This window comes from Mobula hypostoma, chromosome 17 (genome assembly GCF_963921235.1).
Source record: "Mobula hypostoma chromosome 17, sMobHyp1.1, whole genome shotgun sequence".
Taxonomy (NCBI): Eukaryota; Metazoa; Chordata; class Chondrichthyes; order Myliobatiformes; family Myliobatidae; genus Mobula; species Mobula hypostoma.
Genome location: NC_086113.1, coordinates 35465620 through 35484579, shown reverse-complemented (window position 1 = coordinate 35484579; position 18960 = coordinate 35465620). Strand labels below are relative to the sequence as shown.

General features: G+C 43.2%; 1 protein-coding gene across 5 annotated transcripts in view; it reads left to right on the top strand.

Annotated features, from left to right (window-relative positions):
- The window catches only part of fhod3b (formin homology 2 domain containing 3b), a 591169-nt gene that overhangs the window by 487274 nt on the left and 84935 nt on the right, over positions 1-18960 (top strand). For all 5 annotated transcript variants that reach the window (XM_063069714.1, XM_063069715.1, XM_063069713.1 and 2 more), the window contains 2 exons: positions 12337-12630; positions 14338-15221. In XM_063069714.1, the coding sequence (XP_062925784.1) occupies positions 12337-12630; positions 14338-15221 (1178 nt within the window). The remainder of the gene's footprint in view (positions 1-12336; positions 12631-14337; positions 15222-18960) is intronic.

Here is an 18960-nt window from a genome sequence, read left to right as displayed (position 1 = left end):
CCTGTTCACCTACTGCTCAAACCGGTCCACTGATCGATGACGTAGCCTCGGCCCTCCACTCCGTCCTGTCCCACCTAGAAAACAATGCCTCGTATACCAGGATGTTCTTCATCAAGTTCACCTTTTAATACGGCCATCCCTCAAAAGCTGGTGGGTAAACTGTCCTTGTTAAGACTCAATACTCTGCTCTGTAAGTGGATGTTGGACTTCATGATGGAAAGACCCCAGTTAGTCCAAGTTGGCAGCAATAACTCAAGCTCAGTCACACTGAGCACAGATGCTTCTCCAGTAGTGTGTGCTCAGTCTGCTGCCTTCCACCCTGCTGACTCATGAGAGCACTGCCAGATTTAGTTCAAACTGCATCGTCAGATCTGGTGATGATACTACAGTGGGTGACCTCATCAGCAACAATGGTGAGTCAGCATACAGAGGAAGAGGTAGAGAGGCTTGTCAAATGGGGCAAGAACAACAACCTGATTCTCAATGTGGAAAATACAAAAGAGATGATTGTGGATTTCAGGAAGGTTACAGGTCAACCACTCTCCATTGCAAATCAATGGCTCTGCCATAGAGGGCATGAAGAGCACAAAGTTCCTTGGTGTGCACATAATCTAACCTGGATCTACAACACCAGTCACTAGTCACTTTCTGAGGAAGTCAAAATGTCTGCGACCTCTCACCCCTATTCGTAACAACTTTCTACAGGAACACCATCAAGTGTCCTGTCATTTTGTGGTACAGATAGTGCAAGACCTCAGACCAGAAGGCAGTAACATTTGTTGAGAGGATCATCAGAGTCTTCCTCCCTCTATTTGTGAAAGTTACCAGGAGCGCTTTGGGCGAAGGGCCATAAGTATTCTTGGGGATTCCTACCACCCGTCCTACAATCTCTTTGACCCACTACCATCAGGAAGGAGGTACAGAAGCATCAGGATTAGAACTGTCAGACCGGGTAACTGCTTCTTCCCTCAGGCAGTAGGACGAATGAATACCCTGCCTACATCGAGGTCTCATGTAGGACGGTGAGCTGTTTACTCTGATGTTTATGGCTTACCTGTGCTATACACTACATGCACTTTGAATTATTTTTTATTAACAATTTGTGGTAGTATTTGTTTTTTGTTCAGTGTGTGATCATGTTTTGTGAGTGTACTGTGGTCCAGAAGAACATTGTTTCATTTGGTTGTATATTTGTATAGTCAGATGACAATAAACGTGAACTTGAATGTCGTGTGGTTTGGTGCTGAACATAGATAATTCCATAACTCCAGATTACAACTTATTATTATTTCTAATGGCAACCACTATATGGTTTATCCTTCCACTTAAATACCATCACTCGGTGTCAAACATGTCCTTGTTACAAGTCTCTGACAGAGCAAATGCGATGATAATCAGGGTTGGGAAACATCACTTGGGTGCTGCTGCTGGTTACCATCCAATGACCTTGTGTGTGGATGAAGATGAGGTCGTTCTCAGAGGTCATGTCCTTATAGTTTAACAGCCAAATTTCATGGTCTGAGCAAATGACAGACACTCTTAGACCATATGCTGAGTTTCTGGCTCACAGAAAGATTAAATAAGAGAAAGTTGCAAGGAAATTAAGGATATATTTTCTACAAATGGCCTGTGTGCCTCATTTTGTTTTACCAGGGCTGGCCACTCAGTGCCTCTGCCTTATTACAGAGATTCTCTTTACTCCTCCACAGGTGCAGGATAGCATAGGACATTAACAACTTTCTGTCAATACCAAATAGATCCTACAGCTTTCAGCCTATCCTCTATCTCCACCCCTCCAGAAACCAAAAGAAAATTTTGTGTGATATGCTGTAACTATATTAGAATAAAAATGACAAACAATACTAAATCATTAATCCTATATGTTTAAGTGCTGCATAGTTTATGTAAATGTTGATCTGCAAAATAGCCTAAAGAGGGACTGATCCATGAATGTGGAACACAGTCAGCATTCCTGACTGCAATTTCTACTCCATGATCTAATATTTAGGATGTATGTATAAAATCAGATTGCACTAATGAACTCCAGATTCCAGTCACAGAACTGATAGCTGCCCTCAGTAGTTTCTGTTAATAAGCATCCCCACTCCACAGTCAGTTACGGCATTGCGGCGGAGTTGTGATAACGGATTACAATAGCTGGGGGTCAACAGTTACCAGGTGGGTAATTGAAATAAGTTTGATGGCTTGTTAAGTATTGTTGAGGTGAAGATTGATGGTGCAATAGCGTGTTTTAGCATAGCTTTTCCCCAGGTTAAAAGTGTGCCAGAGAATTGAACTTTGCATGCGTTTTACATGTAGCATTTTGGAATGGTGCGCATTTTTTTCCTGAAAGCATAAGCAGTACATGAGGCAGACTTCACGTCTGCACCACCTCAAAGAAAGAATCTGTTTTCACTTATGTCTGAAATTAATGCAAGCAATTTAATATGTGTATGGGTCAGCTTAAAAAATAGATCAAGCTGAACACCGGCCATCAGACATAATTACCTGATGATGAGATGAATAAATTCCGCCGCTGGGCATTTGTGCCAGAAATTCCAGTATTTTGGAAATGCACAAAAGGATAGGAATAGTAGGAGTCTGCTGGGGGCAGGTGTCCTGGTGGCATATTTCTTGTATTCCAATTGCAGTCTGTACCAAACAACACAAGTCTGTGTTCACTTCCCTTGTGGTTTTCAGAAGTCCGTTTGCTTGTATGGTAAGGTTATTAACTTTTTGCTATGCAAACGCTCCTCCCCAACTCATTTGCTTAATCATATCAGATAGCTTAAGAATCTTAAGAAATCACTTTACTTTCTTCCTCCCACCTAACCTTTTTTTTTAAACAGCTGAGGGTGGCAAAATGTTAAAATGGTTATTCTCCACCCCTTTTATATTCTGTTTTCCTTTCTTGACTTGACATGGAATTCAATATAATCAGCCTGACTGGGAGGCATGGGAGGGATCAAGATACATTCTTACTTTACCTTGTCCATGGCTGTCTACTTGCTTGCGTTGCTGCACTAAAGCCCATGCAAAGCCAATGAACGGTTGTCAGCATGATCACAGTTAATTTGCCATTGATAGTTTTAACCATTACAGGAACATGTTGCAGTTAATTGTCTTTTGTCCTCCAATCTTGTTAAAAATGAGATTTTAGTGTGAGGAAAACATGCACATGCTGTGTATAGCTGCAGACCATTATCATCTTTCTGTAAGGGTTAAATTTGTCAAATTCAATTTAAGTTTATCAACAGAACAGCTAAAATGTCAGATTTGAAATCTAAGCAATATGTTATCATTCTATCATTAGCTTCACACTGAACAGTAGAGCACAGAAACACAATTGTCTGCACCAAACACAATGCTAAATTAAACTAATTTCTTTTGTCAGTGCATGATCCATGTCCCTTCATTCCTTACATATTCATGTGTGTATCTAACAATCTCTTTAACACCACTGTCGTATCTGCTTCCATTACTCTCCCATGCAGCCAGTTCCAGGCTCCCGTCCATCGCTTTTAGACTTGCCCCCCCTCACTGAAAATGAATGTCCTCTAGTACTTGATATCTTTTACTCTTGGCAACAAAAGTTCTAACTTGGCCTGATCTGTATCTGTCATAATCTTATATACTTCTAACAGATTTCCCCTCAGCCTCCAGTGCTCCAGAGTAAACAGCCAAGTTTGTCCAACCTGTCCTTCTATCACATGCACTCAAATCCAAACTGCAATCTTGTAAAGCTCTTCTGCACCATTTCCAAAGTCTTCACATCCTTCCTGTAATGGATTGAATAGAACTGTACAAAGTTCTCTAAATATCAAAATTTTATATCTCTGCAACATGATTTCCTGACTCTTATTATCAATGCTCCATCCAATGAAGGCAAGCATGTTCCAAGCCTATACTGGTATCTGTCCCCCTCTTTTCCTTCACTACATCGACAACTGCATTGGCGCTGCTTCCTGCATGCATGCTGAGCTCATTGACTTCATTAACTTTGCCTCCAACTTTCACCCTGCCCTCATGTTTACCTGGTCAATTTCCGACACCTCCCTCCCCTCTCTTGATCTTTCTATCTCTATCTCTGGAGACAGCTTATCTACTAATGTCTACTATAAGCTTATAGACTCACTGCTACCCGGACTATTCCTCTTCCCATCCTGTCTCTTGCAAAAATGCCATCCCCTTCTTACAATTCCTCTGTCTCCACTGCATCTGCTCTCAGGATGAGGCTTTTCATTCCAGGACAAAGGAGATCGCTTCCTTTTTTAAAGAAAGGGGCTTCCCTTCCTCCACCATCAACTCTGCTCTCAAACGCATCTCTCCCATTTCACGCACATCTGCTGTCACCCCATCCTTGCACCACCCCACTAGGGAGAGGGTTCCCCTTGTCCTCACCTCTCACCCCACCAGCCTCCAGGTCCAACATATAATGCTCTGTAACTTCCACCACCTCCAATGGGATCCCACCACCAAGCACATCTTTCCCTCCCCAACTCTCTGCTTTCCGCAGGGATCACTCCCTACGCGACTCCCTTGTCCATTCGTCCCCCCATCCCTTCCCACTGATCTCCCTCCCGGCACTTATCCTTGTAAGCAGAACAAGTGCTACACATGCCCTTACACTTCCTTCCTCACTACCATTCAGGGCCCCAGACAGTCCTTCCAGGTGAGGCGACACTTCACCTGTGAGTCGGCTGGGGTGATATACTGTGTCCGGTGCTCCCGGTGCGGCCTTCTATATATTGGCGGGACCCAACGCAGGCTGAGAGACAGGTTCGCTGAACAGCTATGCTCTGCCTGCCAGAGAAAGCAGGATCTCCCAGTGGCCACACATTTTAATTCCACGTCCCATTCCCATTCTGATATGTCTATCCACGGCCTCCTCTACTGTAAAGATGAAGCCACACTCAGGTTGGAGGAACAGCACCTTATATTCTGTCTGGGTAGCCTCCAACCTGATGGCATGAACATTGACTTCTCATCTCTTCCATTAATGCCCCTTCTCCTCTTCCTACCCCATCCCTTATTTCTTTATTTATTTTTAACCCCTCTCCCCTTTCTTCTCTCTCTCTCTCTTTTCTCCCTTTGTCCCTCTCACTATAACTTCTTGCCTGCTCTCCATCTTCCTCTGGGCACCCCTCCCCCTTTCTTTCTCCCTAGGCTTCCCATCCCATGATCCTCTCCCTTCTCCAGCCTCGTATCCCTTTTGCCAATCAACTTTCCAGCTCTTAGCTCCATCCCTCCCCCTCCTGTCTTCTCCCATCATTTGGGATCTCCCCCTCCCCCTCCCACTTTCAAATCTCCTACTATCTCTTCTTTCAGTTAGATTTGACGAAGGGTTTCGGCCCGAAACGTCGACTGTACCTCTTCCAATAGATGCTGCCTGGCCTGCTGTGTTCCACCAGCATTTTGGGTGTGTTGCTTGAATTTCCAGCATCAGCAGATTTCCTCGTGTAAGCATACCTTCACCACCTTTTCAATTTGCATGGCCACTTTCAGTGAGCTATGGACTTGACCAGTCAAAATAAGTCAGAGCAATTTAGAGTCCTGTATACTTCCCCTTACATTAGGCCTCCTGTAGCTTAATATCTCATTCATGGATTAAATTTTATCTTTTATTTCTCTTTCTATATCTGTAACTGATCTATCTTCTGCTGTATCCTTTGACAGACCTCCACACTGTCACAAATTTACAAATCTTTCTATTGTCTGGAGAAGCACTAATGCATCTGTTTACATTTTTACAAGTTATTTTTATACGTCACAACAACAGAGCTCCCAGCACTGATCCCTGTAGAACACCACTGGTCGTGCACCTCCAACCAGAATAACACCCTTCCACTACTTATTCTGCCTTATGAGGACAAACAAATTCTGAATCCAGCCTGCCAAATCACCATGGATCTAATGCATCTTAACTTTCCTGATTAGCCTGCCATTAATGAACTGTGACAAATGGCTTACTAAAATAGTTCTAGACAACATCCTCTGGCCTACTCATATCAATCACTCTTGCCACCTCTTCAAAAAACAATTCAATTGTTTGTAAGACATGACCTGCCTTCCACCACAGCCATGCTGACTGTCCTCAATTAGGCTATGTTTTTCTATATGTCTTTAAATTCTAACTTAAGAATCCTCTCCATTAGCTTTTCTACTACTGGTGTGAGACTCACTAGCCTATAATTTCCCAGATTATCCCTACTTCCCAGTTTGAACAAAAGAAGTACATTGGCTATTCTCCAGTCCTCCAGGCTTCCCTGAGAAGATATTGATTCCCCCTGGTTCAGGTGCAGCCAGTCCCTTTAATGCAGGTTTTACCTGACCTGAAAAAACCCCATGTATTGAGGTACAATTTCTTACCTCACTAGTACATGGCACAGGTAGTACTCCTGAAATGACTTGCTCAGAATTCCTGCTTTATAACTTGTCACCTAATTCCCTAATATCATTCATGCAGGATCTTATTGCTCTTCCAGTCTATGTCACTAGTACTAATATGGATTTTGTCTTCTGGCTGCTCACCCTTCCTTCTCAAAATGTCCTATAACCACCCAGAAACATACTTGACCCTGGCTCCAGGGAGCGACACACCATCCTGGATCCTCACAAGGTCACAGTAATGCCTATCTCTGCCCCTAATAATTAAGTCTCCTGTCACTGATACTCTACCTAACTTCACCCCTCCCTTCTGACCCTTGGAGCCTGCCTCAGTTGCACCCCTCTGAAAGGCCATCTCCCAAACGCGGTAGTGTAGTATAATTGCTTTACAGGGCCAGCCGTAAGACTGGGGTTCAATTCCCGTGACTGTGTAGATTTGCTCTGGGTATTCCAGTTTCCCCCCACCTTCCTAAGATATACAAGGTAAGTTGTGAGCATCACAAACAAGAGAAAATCTGCAGACGCAGATAATCATTGATTATGCTCTTTTCCACAGATGCTGCCTGACCTGCTGAGTTCCTTCAGCGTTTTGTGTGTGTTGCTTGCAGTTGTGGGCAGGTTGTGTTGGCACCAGAAGCACGGCAACACTTGCAGGCTGCCCCCAGCATATCTCCGACTGTAACACACACAAAATGCTGGTGAACGCAGCAGGCCAGGCAGCATCTATCGGAAGAAGTACAGTGGACATTTGGGGCCGAGACCCTTCGTCTGGACCAACTGAAAGAAGAGATAGTAAGAGATTTGAGGGGGAGGGGGAGATGCGAAATGATAGGAGAAGACAGGAGGGAGAGGGATGGAGCTAAGAGCTGGGAAGTTGATTGGCAAAAGGGATGCAAGGCTGGAGAAGGGAGAGGATCATGGGACGGGAAGCCTGAGAAAGAAAGGGGAAGGGGAGTATCAGAGGATGGAGAGCAGGGAAGGAGTTATAGTGAGAGGGACAGAGTGAGAAAAAAAGGGGGAAAATAAAAATAAATAAATAAGGGATGGGGTACGAAGGGGAAGAGGGGCATTAACGGAAGTTATGTTTCAATATACTTGTACCAAATAAAATTAATCTTTATATCTTATCTTTAAAGAGGTATATCTGAAAGGGAGGACCACCCTCAAACCCTGTACTATCTGCCTACTCCTTTTGCTTTTCCTGGTGGTCACCTAACTACCCTACAGCCTGCACCTTCGACGCCTGAAAGCATAGAGCATAAAACTTCTATGCTGTCAGGATCCCAGATGATCTTCAGTCTGCTCACCTCCTGCTCCAGCCTCTTAGTGCAGCCAGCCAAGGGCTGCAGCTGGGTGCAAATTCCGCAGGTGCAGTGGTCATGTCTTTCTGATCTCCCATTTCCTACAGGAAAAACATGCCAGTGCCCTAACTGACATTCTCACTACATAAAGTATAATAATCAAGTTAAAGTTAGGTTCATGAGAATTATCCCGGGAATGAAAGGGTAAAATATATGGAGCATTCGATGGCTCTGGGCTTCTACTCACTGAAGTTTAGATGAATGAGAGAGGAGCTCACTGGTGTGTATCAAATGTTGAAAGGTTTAGTTAGGGTGGACCTGAAGAGGATGTTTTCTATTGTGTGGGAGTCTAGGACCAGGGACCACAGCCTCACAGTAGAAGGATGTCCCCTTTAGAACAGAGAAGAGGACAACTTCTTTAGCCAGAGGGTGATGAAACTCTGGAATTAATTGCTGTGGAGGCCATCATTGGGTATATTTAAAGAGAAGGTTGATAAGTTTTTGATTAGTAAGGAGGTTTGAAGGTCCGGTTATGATCAAACTATACAGTTCTGAATTTTTTCTTCTCCAGATAGCCACACAAGCAAGAAATAAAAGAACATCAGCATGATCATTAAATTCCCCCTCCTTGCACAAAAAACAAACAAAAACAGAACAGGCACATTGACCCCAAATCCCCCTCCTCCGCACACAAAAAAACGAGAAAGATTGAGCGACAAACAAAATACAAAAAAACCTTAAGGCTGAAAGGAAGTCCACAGTCCAAGTCTACATCCAAAACGCAGTAAACTTGGGCAACATTCTCCCTCTACATAGCAGAGCAATCTCACCAGCAATAAAAGGCAGTTTCCCCTCTCCAAGGCAGAGCGATCTCACCAGAGATAAAGAGGCAGTCTTCCCTCTCCAACAACAGACCAATCTTCTCAGTGAGTAAAAATTTCAGTCTCCCTTGTCGCTTTAATCAGTAAACAATGAAGGCTTTAATCAGCCAAATGCCTCACAGCCTTCTCGCCACGAGGCTCCCACATGCTGCCTCTGCCTCCTGGAAACCCCTTGGAGGCTGCAGAGTGCTGAAACACCCTAACAATCTCCAAACTGCAAATCACTGGCTCCAACAGTTCCAGAATCTCATTAGTCAAATATTATAGGGAGAAGGCTGGAGAATGGGGTTGAGAGGGATAATAAATCAGCCATGATAGTGGATCAGAGTCGATGGGCCAAGTAGGCTAATTCTGCTCCTATGTCTTATGGTCTAACCTACCTTAGCGGTATGCTTACCTGTAGTTGTGTTGTAACCCAATATTTTATTTTCAGTTAATATTTTTACAGTTAAAGTTTTGGCATCTTTTTCACATCAAGTTTTTTGAAAACCAAAGTAGATTTAAACTTACTTTAGAATGCAGAATTTTGGCTGCATTGCAAGGATTTGGGCAAGATCCTTCACTCACTTCTAGATAGGAGCCCGTCCTAGTAAATCCATTTACTATCTCTAACATGATGGTTTACTTAAACTGGTTGTACATAAAAAGAAGTAGACAATATAAGCCCACCCCTCTGCATAATATCTTTCAAATTAAAATCAGAGCCAAGTTCTGGATCCTCCATTACATATTTGTGAAAGATGCAGGGCAAAAAGCCTCGGGCCACAAACTCAGAAGCAAAGTAACTAGCCAGAGAATGGCTAGCACAGCCGATCCCACACTTTTGCCATTATATTTCTGGAGCTTCCAGTTAAAAGGAACTTTTTTTCTTAAAAAAAAAACAAGTCTGGTCCTCTGACTTGAGAATGTATATTTACTATATGAGCAATTATGGCAACTGAACCTTGGCCTGTTGTGAGTGTGCAGTTTTCTTGAATCCTTGAAACTTTGTAGAAAATTTATCAGATGAAACAAAACAAAATTACTTCTCCCTCCATTTGCCATGGTAACAAATTCTTCCTCGATGAGAATCTTCCTTAGTAATTTGAGCATGTGACTAAACACATTGATGAAGGTAAAGCCGTAGATGTAGTGTATATGGATTTTAGCAAGGCATTTGATAAGGTACCCTATACAAGGCTTACTGAGAAAGTAAGGAGGCATGGGATCCAAGGGGACATTGCTTTGTGGATCCAAAACTGACTTGCCCACAGAAAGCAAAGAGTAGTTGTAGACGGGCCATATTCTGCATGGAGGCTGGTGACCAGTGGTGTGCCTCAGGGATCTGTTCTGGGACTCCTACTCTTTGTGATTTTTATAAGTGACCTGGATTGAGAAGTGGAGGGATGGGTTAGTAAATTTGCTGATGACACAAAGGTTGGGGGTGTTGTGGATAGTGTGGAGGGCTGTCAGAGATTACAGGGGGACATTGATAGGATGCAAAACTGGGCTGAGAAGTGGCAGATGAAGTTCAACCCGGATAACTGTGAAGTGGTTCATTTTGGTCGGTCAAATATGATGGCAGGATATAGCATTAATGGCAAGACTCTTGGCAGTGTGAAGGATCAGAGGGATCTTGGGGTCCAAGTCCATAGGTTACTCAAAGCTGCTACGCAGGTTGACTCTGTGGTTAAGAAAGCATACGATTCATCGGCCTTCATCAATCGTGGGATTGAGTTTAAGAGCAGAGAGATAATGTTGCAGCTATATCGGCCCCTGGTCAGACCCCACTTGGAGTACTGTGCTCAAATCTGTTCGCCTCTCTACAGGAACAATGTGGAAACCATAGAAAGGGTGCAGAGGAGATTTACAAGGATGTTGGATTGGGGAGCATGCTTTATGAGAATAGGTTGAGTGAACTCAACCTTTTCTCCTTGGAGCGACAGAGGATGAGAGGTGACCTGATAGAGGTGTTGTTCGTCCATTGTCGTCGTCGATGAAGACCTCGACACCATTGATGGTGGCAAGACTAGCACATGATTTGGATTTAAGTCAGGGAGAGTTGCGCAGCGTCAGCCTCACTCCCTCTTCCCAATTCCCATCTGGATCCAGTGGCAAGACAGAGTCAAGACGGCTGGAGATGGGACTAGGCGCAGTGGATGACCAGGACGTCTTCTGTGTCTTGTCATGCTCTACATGTTCCACGATGCTTGCAGAGACCGCCATCTTAATCGTTGGACCTTCCATTGGTCTCGTCCGCTCAATCCATCAGAGTCTGTCTTCACATGCTGGGATAGACAACTCCTTATTTCACCGAGGGTTTGAGACCCGTCAGCTACCCTCACCTGGTTTAGCTGGCTTGTCAAAGCCATTCTCTGGGGTGTGGCCACTGTCGCATGCAAACAGCTGTGAAGAGCCACAGGTGAGAGCTGCATGCCAGGTGGGGACCAAAGGTTGACTAACCACCTTGAAAAGGACGCGACATGTTCCCCCACCAGAGATGCTACCCCTCCCTGACACCCCATACACCCCAACAGAGGTGTACAGGGTAATGAGAAGCATTGATCGTGTGGATAGTCAGAGGCATTTTCCCAGGGCTGAAATGGCTAGCACGAGAGAGCATAATTTTAAGGTGCTTGGAAGTAGGTATAGAGGGGATGTCAAGGGTAGGTTTTTTACGCAGATCGTGCTTAGAATGGGCTGCCGGCAATGGTGGTGGAGGCGGAAACGACACGGTCTTTTAAGAGATTCCTGGATGGGTACATGGATCTTAGAAAAGTAGAGGGCTGTGGGTAAGCCTAGGTAGTTCTAAGGTAAGGACGTATTCAGCACAGCTTTGTGGGCCAAGGGGCTGTAGATTTTCTATGTTTCTAACTATGCCAGCCTGTTTTACAATTTGTATCCATTACATTCAATGTGCATCTGATGTTCCAAGAGCTCCAAGTGCGAAAGATCAGACGTAACAAGTATCTGATTGTACCCTGTACTTGAGAAGAGGATGAAATCTGCACTGTGAATCCATCCATCATAAACTTGCAACCTCAGCTATTCATATGGAACCAAAAGTCGAAGCGAAAAACAAATTCCAGTGGAACTCAACGGGTCAAACAGCCTCTGAGGGGGAAAGGAGTTGTTGACATGTTGGGTTGTGACCTTGCATCAGGTCCGAGTACAAAACAGTACGGATTAAAAGACATCCAGTGCAGTTATTTATAATAGTCATCCTGTTCGTTTGGTGCTACTTGATACTTACGTAACTCTTCAACTTGCTGCTCAACGCACATCAGCATCTGCAGTCTCAGTAAAAATCAAAGATTTTAAGTACCTGTTGACTGGAGGTTATATAACACCAAATGAGATCTACAACTAAACCTCCAACCTTGAAGCAAGAGTCTAGAAAGGGGCAAAACCCAACTCAGCAACAGAAAAGTCATGTAATGAACATATAGATCTGTCAACACCAATGACAGAAATAAGAATTACTATTCATGAGTGGAATAGGTAGCAAACCCACTTAAAGTTTTGGATCTATCTTGTATTTTTATATAAAATGCTATAGAAGATCTCCTTGTTGAATTAGGTTGAGATCTTCCCAAACCTAAAATGATTATTTTGGCAGTTCTGCTGTTAATTTTAAAATAGATTTAAGGCGTTTGAAAAAATCCAAGAACATATTTTTAATGATAATGCAGATTACAAAATGCATACTGAAACTGTACAAAGCTAACAGTGTGAAGTGCTGTGACTTTAACGGTATCTAAGTTTGCTTCCTCCTCTGTTCCTGTTAGTCCCTGCAAGTGAGCCAGAGCAGGAGCCCGAGCCTGAGTTAGAGCCTGCAGCAGAAACTAAAGGAGAAGCCAAGGTGCCCAGTGACGGAAGCCCTGCTGAACTGAGACCAGAGCTGGAGAGAGAGCAGAGACCAGATCGAGAGCCAGAAGAAAACGTAACACTGAGTGAAAAGGAGAGACAGAATGAAGAGCTGAACGAGAAAGATAACTGTTCGGCATCCAGCATCTCCTCAGCCAGCAGCACTTTAGAAAGAGAAGAGAGGGAAGACAAAGTAGCCAGTGACAATGAAACTGGTAACAATCATAATTTCATTGACTATGTCAAAACACTGTACCGAGTTAAGAATTAGTAATTGCAGGCTGCAGTGCTCACCCAAGATAAATGCTTTGCTGTACTGTAGTGCATGGAGTATGTAGACAACATGAGCTTAATTATATATTTGCTTTCTTTGGCTCAGTTTAATTAGTATGAGTAACTGGCAAGATTTTGGTGAGTATTTTCTGAAAGAACTGTTTCAAAATGCGGAGTTTTTTTTTTGCTTTGTTAATCTCCGATTTTTTTTACTGTTTATGTTCATTAAGTTTGATATTAATTAATGTTCATTATGACAAGTGAACAGGATAAGTACCACAAATAACAGCACTTGATGTTTTTTTTAAAAATCCACACTACTTTGTACCAGTGGCATGGCAACCAAATCTATGTAAGCACTAAGAAAATAACAAGGGGAAGGGCACAGACCTGAAATCACTTATGGTGGAAGACCAAGTTAAAAAAGTTGTTTAAGAGGATGTGCATGATGATTGAGTTCCTCGGCTTTCTCATTGGAGACAGTTTGCAAAATCTGGGAGTTACATTATACAGTAATAAAACCAGTTAGCAGTAACTGGAATATAGTTTGCATGTATGCACCACATTCAAAGCTTTACAGAATGCAGAGGAAATTATTTTCAGGAGTTTTGAGTTACAATGAAAGACTGGAGGGATCAGGGCTGTTCTTCTTGGGGCATAGGTTAAGTTGAGGTGTGATGGTATGCGATATGTATAAATGGAGAAACTATCGCCAGTGGCTAAGGACTCAGACTGGTAGAAGGATCCTGAGATAACATGCTCCTAGAAAGGTGATAGGCATTCAATTAAAAGTTGCAAAAGAGAATACAAATATTTGAAGTGGAAACCTTTGCAATGTTATTCGGAGAGGGCAGTGAGGGTGAGAAGAAATGAACTGAAAGCTGTCAGAAGTTTACAGGCCTGAATGACATCATGGAATGGCTACATTAGGCTGTCTTGCCCTGTGGGAATGGAGAGGTATACAGCAAGGTGTGCAGTAACACCCTTTGCATTGCAGTCCACTTCTGATTTGTAGATTCTTAATTGTATTAAATTCTGGAAGTTAATTATAAATGGACCTGCAGTTACCATGCAGGTTTCGAGTTATTGGGTGGAGGATGAATTTCTAAGGAAGTGAATATTCCTGTACAACTCAGTTTCATAGCCACTTAAATTAGACCCACTGTTTCCACCAGCATAAAGTCACATTGACTTTGACGGAGATAAACACTGAAATCCAAGTTAGAAATCTAATGTCATTCAGACAGCAGGTTGTGCATCAGTGAGGAGGAATATTATCTTGTAGAAGATAATCCTGATCTGTCTTCTGGATCATCTTTTGGAATGAAGGATCTAAATAGCTGAGCTACCTTACTTACATGACTGTTATTATAGTACCACAGAGGATCAAATTATTTTTGTAAAATAAGTTCAGATGTTACTTAAGTAAATTAATAGCACTCTGTGAAATTGATAAGTATTCCAATAATTTCTTCAGTTAAGCTATGCCTTATCTAGCTTTTTATGCAGCAAAATAATATCAGTTTTTTAAATATCTTCATTAATAGTCAGCAGTGGGGTTTCTGGTACAGCTTTATATAGTAGTCAACAGTACCAATCTCCCATTGCTAAATTGTAACCCCTGGTGTTTGTTCTTTTTTGGACAACAGGTAAATGGATGCAGAGCATTAAGGATGTCAGTGTAAATGATCAATGCAGCAACATTCTCAATAACAAACGGTTCATGCTGGACATGTTGTATGCACAGAGCAAAAGTGGAGATGATGATAGTGAAGAAACACAGCCTGGGAAGCAAGAGGAGAAACAAGAGTCCCTTGCGAGTCTGGCCAGTCGGATCTCCATTCTGCAGGCCAACAAGCAAGCTACTGAGGGCAATGTGAAGAAAATGGAGGTTGACCATCTGGAGAACCAAGGCAGTGTGAAAGCTTTCACTGAAAAGTTTAACAGTGGGGAGTTGAGCAAAGGACCTGCGCCATCTGACTGTGAAACAACCACTAAGACTGCGGATAAAATGACTGCACAACCCAAAAAGGAATCTGATTACATCTGGGATCAATTATTGGCCAATCCTCGGGAATTAAAAATCAAAGACATAGACTTCACAGATTTGGAAGAGGAGGACGACGTGGATGTGTTGGACATGGAAAACTTGCTTAGTTCTAGTGACTCAATACTTCCTCCACCACCACCACCCCCACCTTCTTTCATGGGCTTGCCTCCCCCTCCACCACCCCCTTTACTGCATGGTCCACCTCCTCTTCCAGTACATGGTATGTTGGTACCCCCACCTCTACCTACAGGCCTGCATCAACCGTCTGGGTCACTGCACCCATCCAGGGGTGAGCCAACTTTCATTAAGAAAAAGAAAACCATTAGGCTGTTCTGGAATGAAGTCCGACCAATTGACTGGCAGTTTAAAAATCGGAAGCGATGCAAGGAACCACTTTGGACCCAACTGGAACCTGTGAAAGTGGATGTATCCAAGTTGGAGCATCTTTTTGAATCTAAATCCAAAGAGCTGCCAGTCACCAAGGTAACAGACCCTCTTAAGACGCAGAAGACGATGATTCAGGGGGTATAAAAAAGAAATAGCATTAACTGATTTGAAGAATAGGCTTATATTTCAATTGAGTTTATATATGTCATATTTCATTTTTCAGTACAGAAATGAGAGGATGTAATGTAAAGCAATGGTAGTGAAAGGTCTAATCACAAACAGGAGAAAACCTGCAGATGCTGGAAATCCGAGCAACAGACACAAACTGCTGGAGGAACTCAGCAGGCCAGGTAGTAGCTATAGAAAAAAAAAGTCGACATTTTAGCTCGAAGTGTCAACTGTGCTTTTCGTCAATAGATGCTGGCTGGCCTGTTGAGTTCCTCTTGCATTTTTTGTGTGATGCTCGTAGTTAAAGGTCTATGTGAGTTAGTTTGAAAGGAGTCTTGGGGGTACAAGGTGACATAATATGCTAAATGCAACAGGATTATTTAATAAGGCTTTGAAGTGTAAACAAGGAACTGATTTGGGATACATTTCTAGAGGAATATGTTACAAAGCCAGAAGTTTAAGTAAAATTACAGATTACTTATGTACCAAGTCTATAAATTTTCTAATATCCTTCCCAGATGCTTTCCTCTTAACATTGACTTGTTCTAGGCTTCCCTACCCATAGTAAAAGTTCTTTAGCATCTATTCAATCAATTTATTTCAAAAGTTCAATAAAAACCACCTCCTAGCTTTCCATGCTCCAGCAAACTCTTCTCATAATCCAAGATTTAAAGTCCTGTTATTTCACTGATATTGCACTGCACCTCTTCCGAGCCCAAATACTTACAGTTCAGTGCATTTCCAGCTTTGTCAGATTTATAAAAACATCCACAAATGCACTGACCTGAGAGTTTCAGGACATTTCCCAACACCCTGGTTCAACTACAGGATATGTTCTCCTGATTTCTATCTCGTCAGCGCTGGGTTGTGAAATTATCCAGATGCTTTTAAACTAAACCCTAAAAGGCATTGGACAACAGAGCTTCATCCCATATCTGGGCTGGTTTTAAATTTAGAGTCCAGCTGTGTAAGGAAGCTTTTCCAGTCTGCTGCATCAGTCAGTCGCCAGACAAGTATACAATCATATTCTCAGAGTATAAGGATGTCACTCTTTGCACATATGTGTAATTGCTACTTTATAAAGTGCACCATAAAATTGTTGGTATGTACATATTTGTGTGGCATTGCATTCCCTGGACAAGGAAGGAATGCTGCTGTTATTCGTTTGTGCTTGCCAAAGTAATTTCATACAGGGACATGTTATTCTAATATTTATAAATTACTGAGCATGTTTCAGCTGAAATGTTGTGTCCAACTTTGGGCATCCTACGTTGGAAAGGATGTCCAAGGACTGGAAATGAAGCGATTTACTTAAATAATAAACACAAGAGGTTCTTCAGATGTTGGAAATAGAACATAGAACATAGAATAGTACAGCACAGTACAGGCCCTTCAGCCCACAATGTTGTGCTGACCCTCAAGCCCTGCCTCCTATATAAGCCCCCACCTTAAATTCCTCCATATACCTGTCTAGTAGTCTCTTAAACTTCACTAGTGTATCTGCCTCCACCACTGATTCAGGCAGTGCATTCCACGCACCAACCTCTGAGTAAAAAAACCTTCCTCTAATATCCCCCTTGAACATCCCACCCCTTACCTTAAAGCCATATCCTCTTGTACTGAGCAGTGGTGCCCTGGGGAAGAGGCGCTGGCTATCCACTCTATCTATTCCTCTTATCATCTTGTACACCTCTATCATGTCTCCTCTCATCCTCCTCTCCAAAGAGTAAAGCCCTAGCTCCCTTAATCTCTGATCATAATGCATACTCTCTAAACCAGGCAGCATCCTGGTGAATCTCCTCTATACCCTTTCCAATGCTTCCACATCCTTCCTATACTGAGGCGACCAGAACTGGACACAGTACTCCAAGTGTGGCCTAACCAGAGTTTTATAGAGCTGCATCATTACATCGCGAATCTTAAACTCTATCCCTCGACTTATGAAAGCTAACACCCCATAAGCTTTCTTAACTACCCTATCCACCTGAGAGGCAACTTTCAGGGATCTATGGACATGTACCCCCAGATCCCACTGCTCCTCCACACTACCAAGTATCCTGCCATTTACTTTGTACTCTGCCTTGGAGTTTGTCCTTCCAAAGTGTACCACCTCACACTTCTCCGGGTTGAACTCCATCTGCCACTTCTCCGGGTTGAACTCCATCTGCCACTTCTCAGCCCACTTCTGCATCCTATCAATGTATCTCTGCAATCTTTGACAATCCTCTACACTATCTACAACACCACCAAACTTTGTGTTGTCTGCAAACTTGCCAACCCACCCTTCTACCCCCACATCCAGGTCGTTAATAAAAATCACAAAAAGTACAGGTTCCAGAACAGATCCTTGTGGGACACCACTAGTCACAATCCTCCAATCTGAATGTACTCCCTCCACCACAACCCTCTGCCTTCTGCAGGCAAGCCAATTCTGAATCCACCTGGCCAAACTTCCCTGGATCCCATGCCTTCTGAATTTCTGAATAAGCCTACCATGTGGAACCTTGTCAAATGCCTTACTAAAATTCATATAGATCACATCCACTGCCCTACCATCGTCTAAATGCCTGGTCACCTCCTCAAAGCACTCTATCAGGCTTGTTAGACACGATCTGCCCTTCAAGAAGCCATGCTGACTGTCCCTGATCAGGCCATGATTCTCTAAATGCCCAGGGATCCTATCCCTAAGAATCTTTTCCAACAGCTTTCCCACCACAGACGTAAGGCTCACTGGTCTATAATTACCAGGACTATCCCTACTACCTTTTTTGAACAAGGGGATAACATTCGCCTCCCTCCAGTCCTCCGGTACCATTCCCGTGGACAACGAGGACATAAAGATCCTAGCCAGAGGCTCAGCAATCTCTTCCCTCACCTCGTGAAGCAGCTTGGGGAATATTCCATCAAGCCCTGGGGACTTATCCGTCCTAATGTATTTTAACAACTCCAACACCTCCTCTCCCTTAATATCAACATGCTCCAGAACATCAACCTCACTCATATTGTCCTCACCATCATCAAGTTCCCTCTCATTGGTGAATACTGAAGAGAAGTATTCATTGAGGACCTCACTCACTTCCACAGCCTCCAGGCACATCTTCCCACCTTTATCTCTAATCGGTCCTACCTTCATTCCTGTCATCCTTTTTTTCTTCACATAATTGAAGAATGCCTTGGGGTTTTCCTTTACCCTACTCGCCAAGGCCTTCTCATGCCCCCTTCTTACTCTTCTCAGCCTCTTCTTAAGCTCCTTTCTTGCTTCACTATATTTCTCAATAGATCCATCTGATCCCTGCTTCCTAAACCTCATGTATGCTGCCTTCTTCCACCTGACTAGATTTTCCACCTCACTTGTCACCCTACCATTCTTTATCTTCCTCACCAGGACAAATTTATTCCTAACATCCTGCAAGAGATCTCTAAACATCGACCACATGTCCATAGTACATTTCCCTGCAAAAACATCATCCCAATTCACACCCGCAAGTTCTAGCCTTATAGCCTCATAATTTGCCCTTCCCCAATTAAAAATTTTCCTGTCCTCTCTGATTCTATCCTTTTCCATGATAATGCTAAAGGCCAGGGAGCGGTGGTCACTGTCCCCCAGATGCTCACCCACTGAGAGATCTGTGACCTGACCCGGTTCATTACCTAGTACTAGATCTAG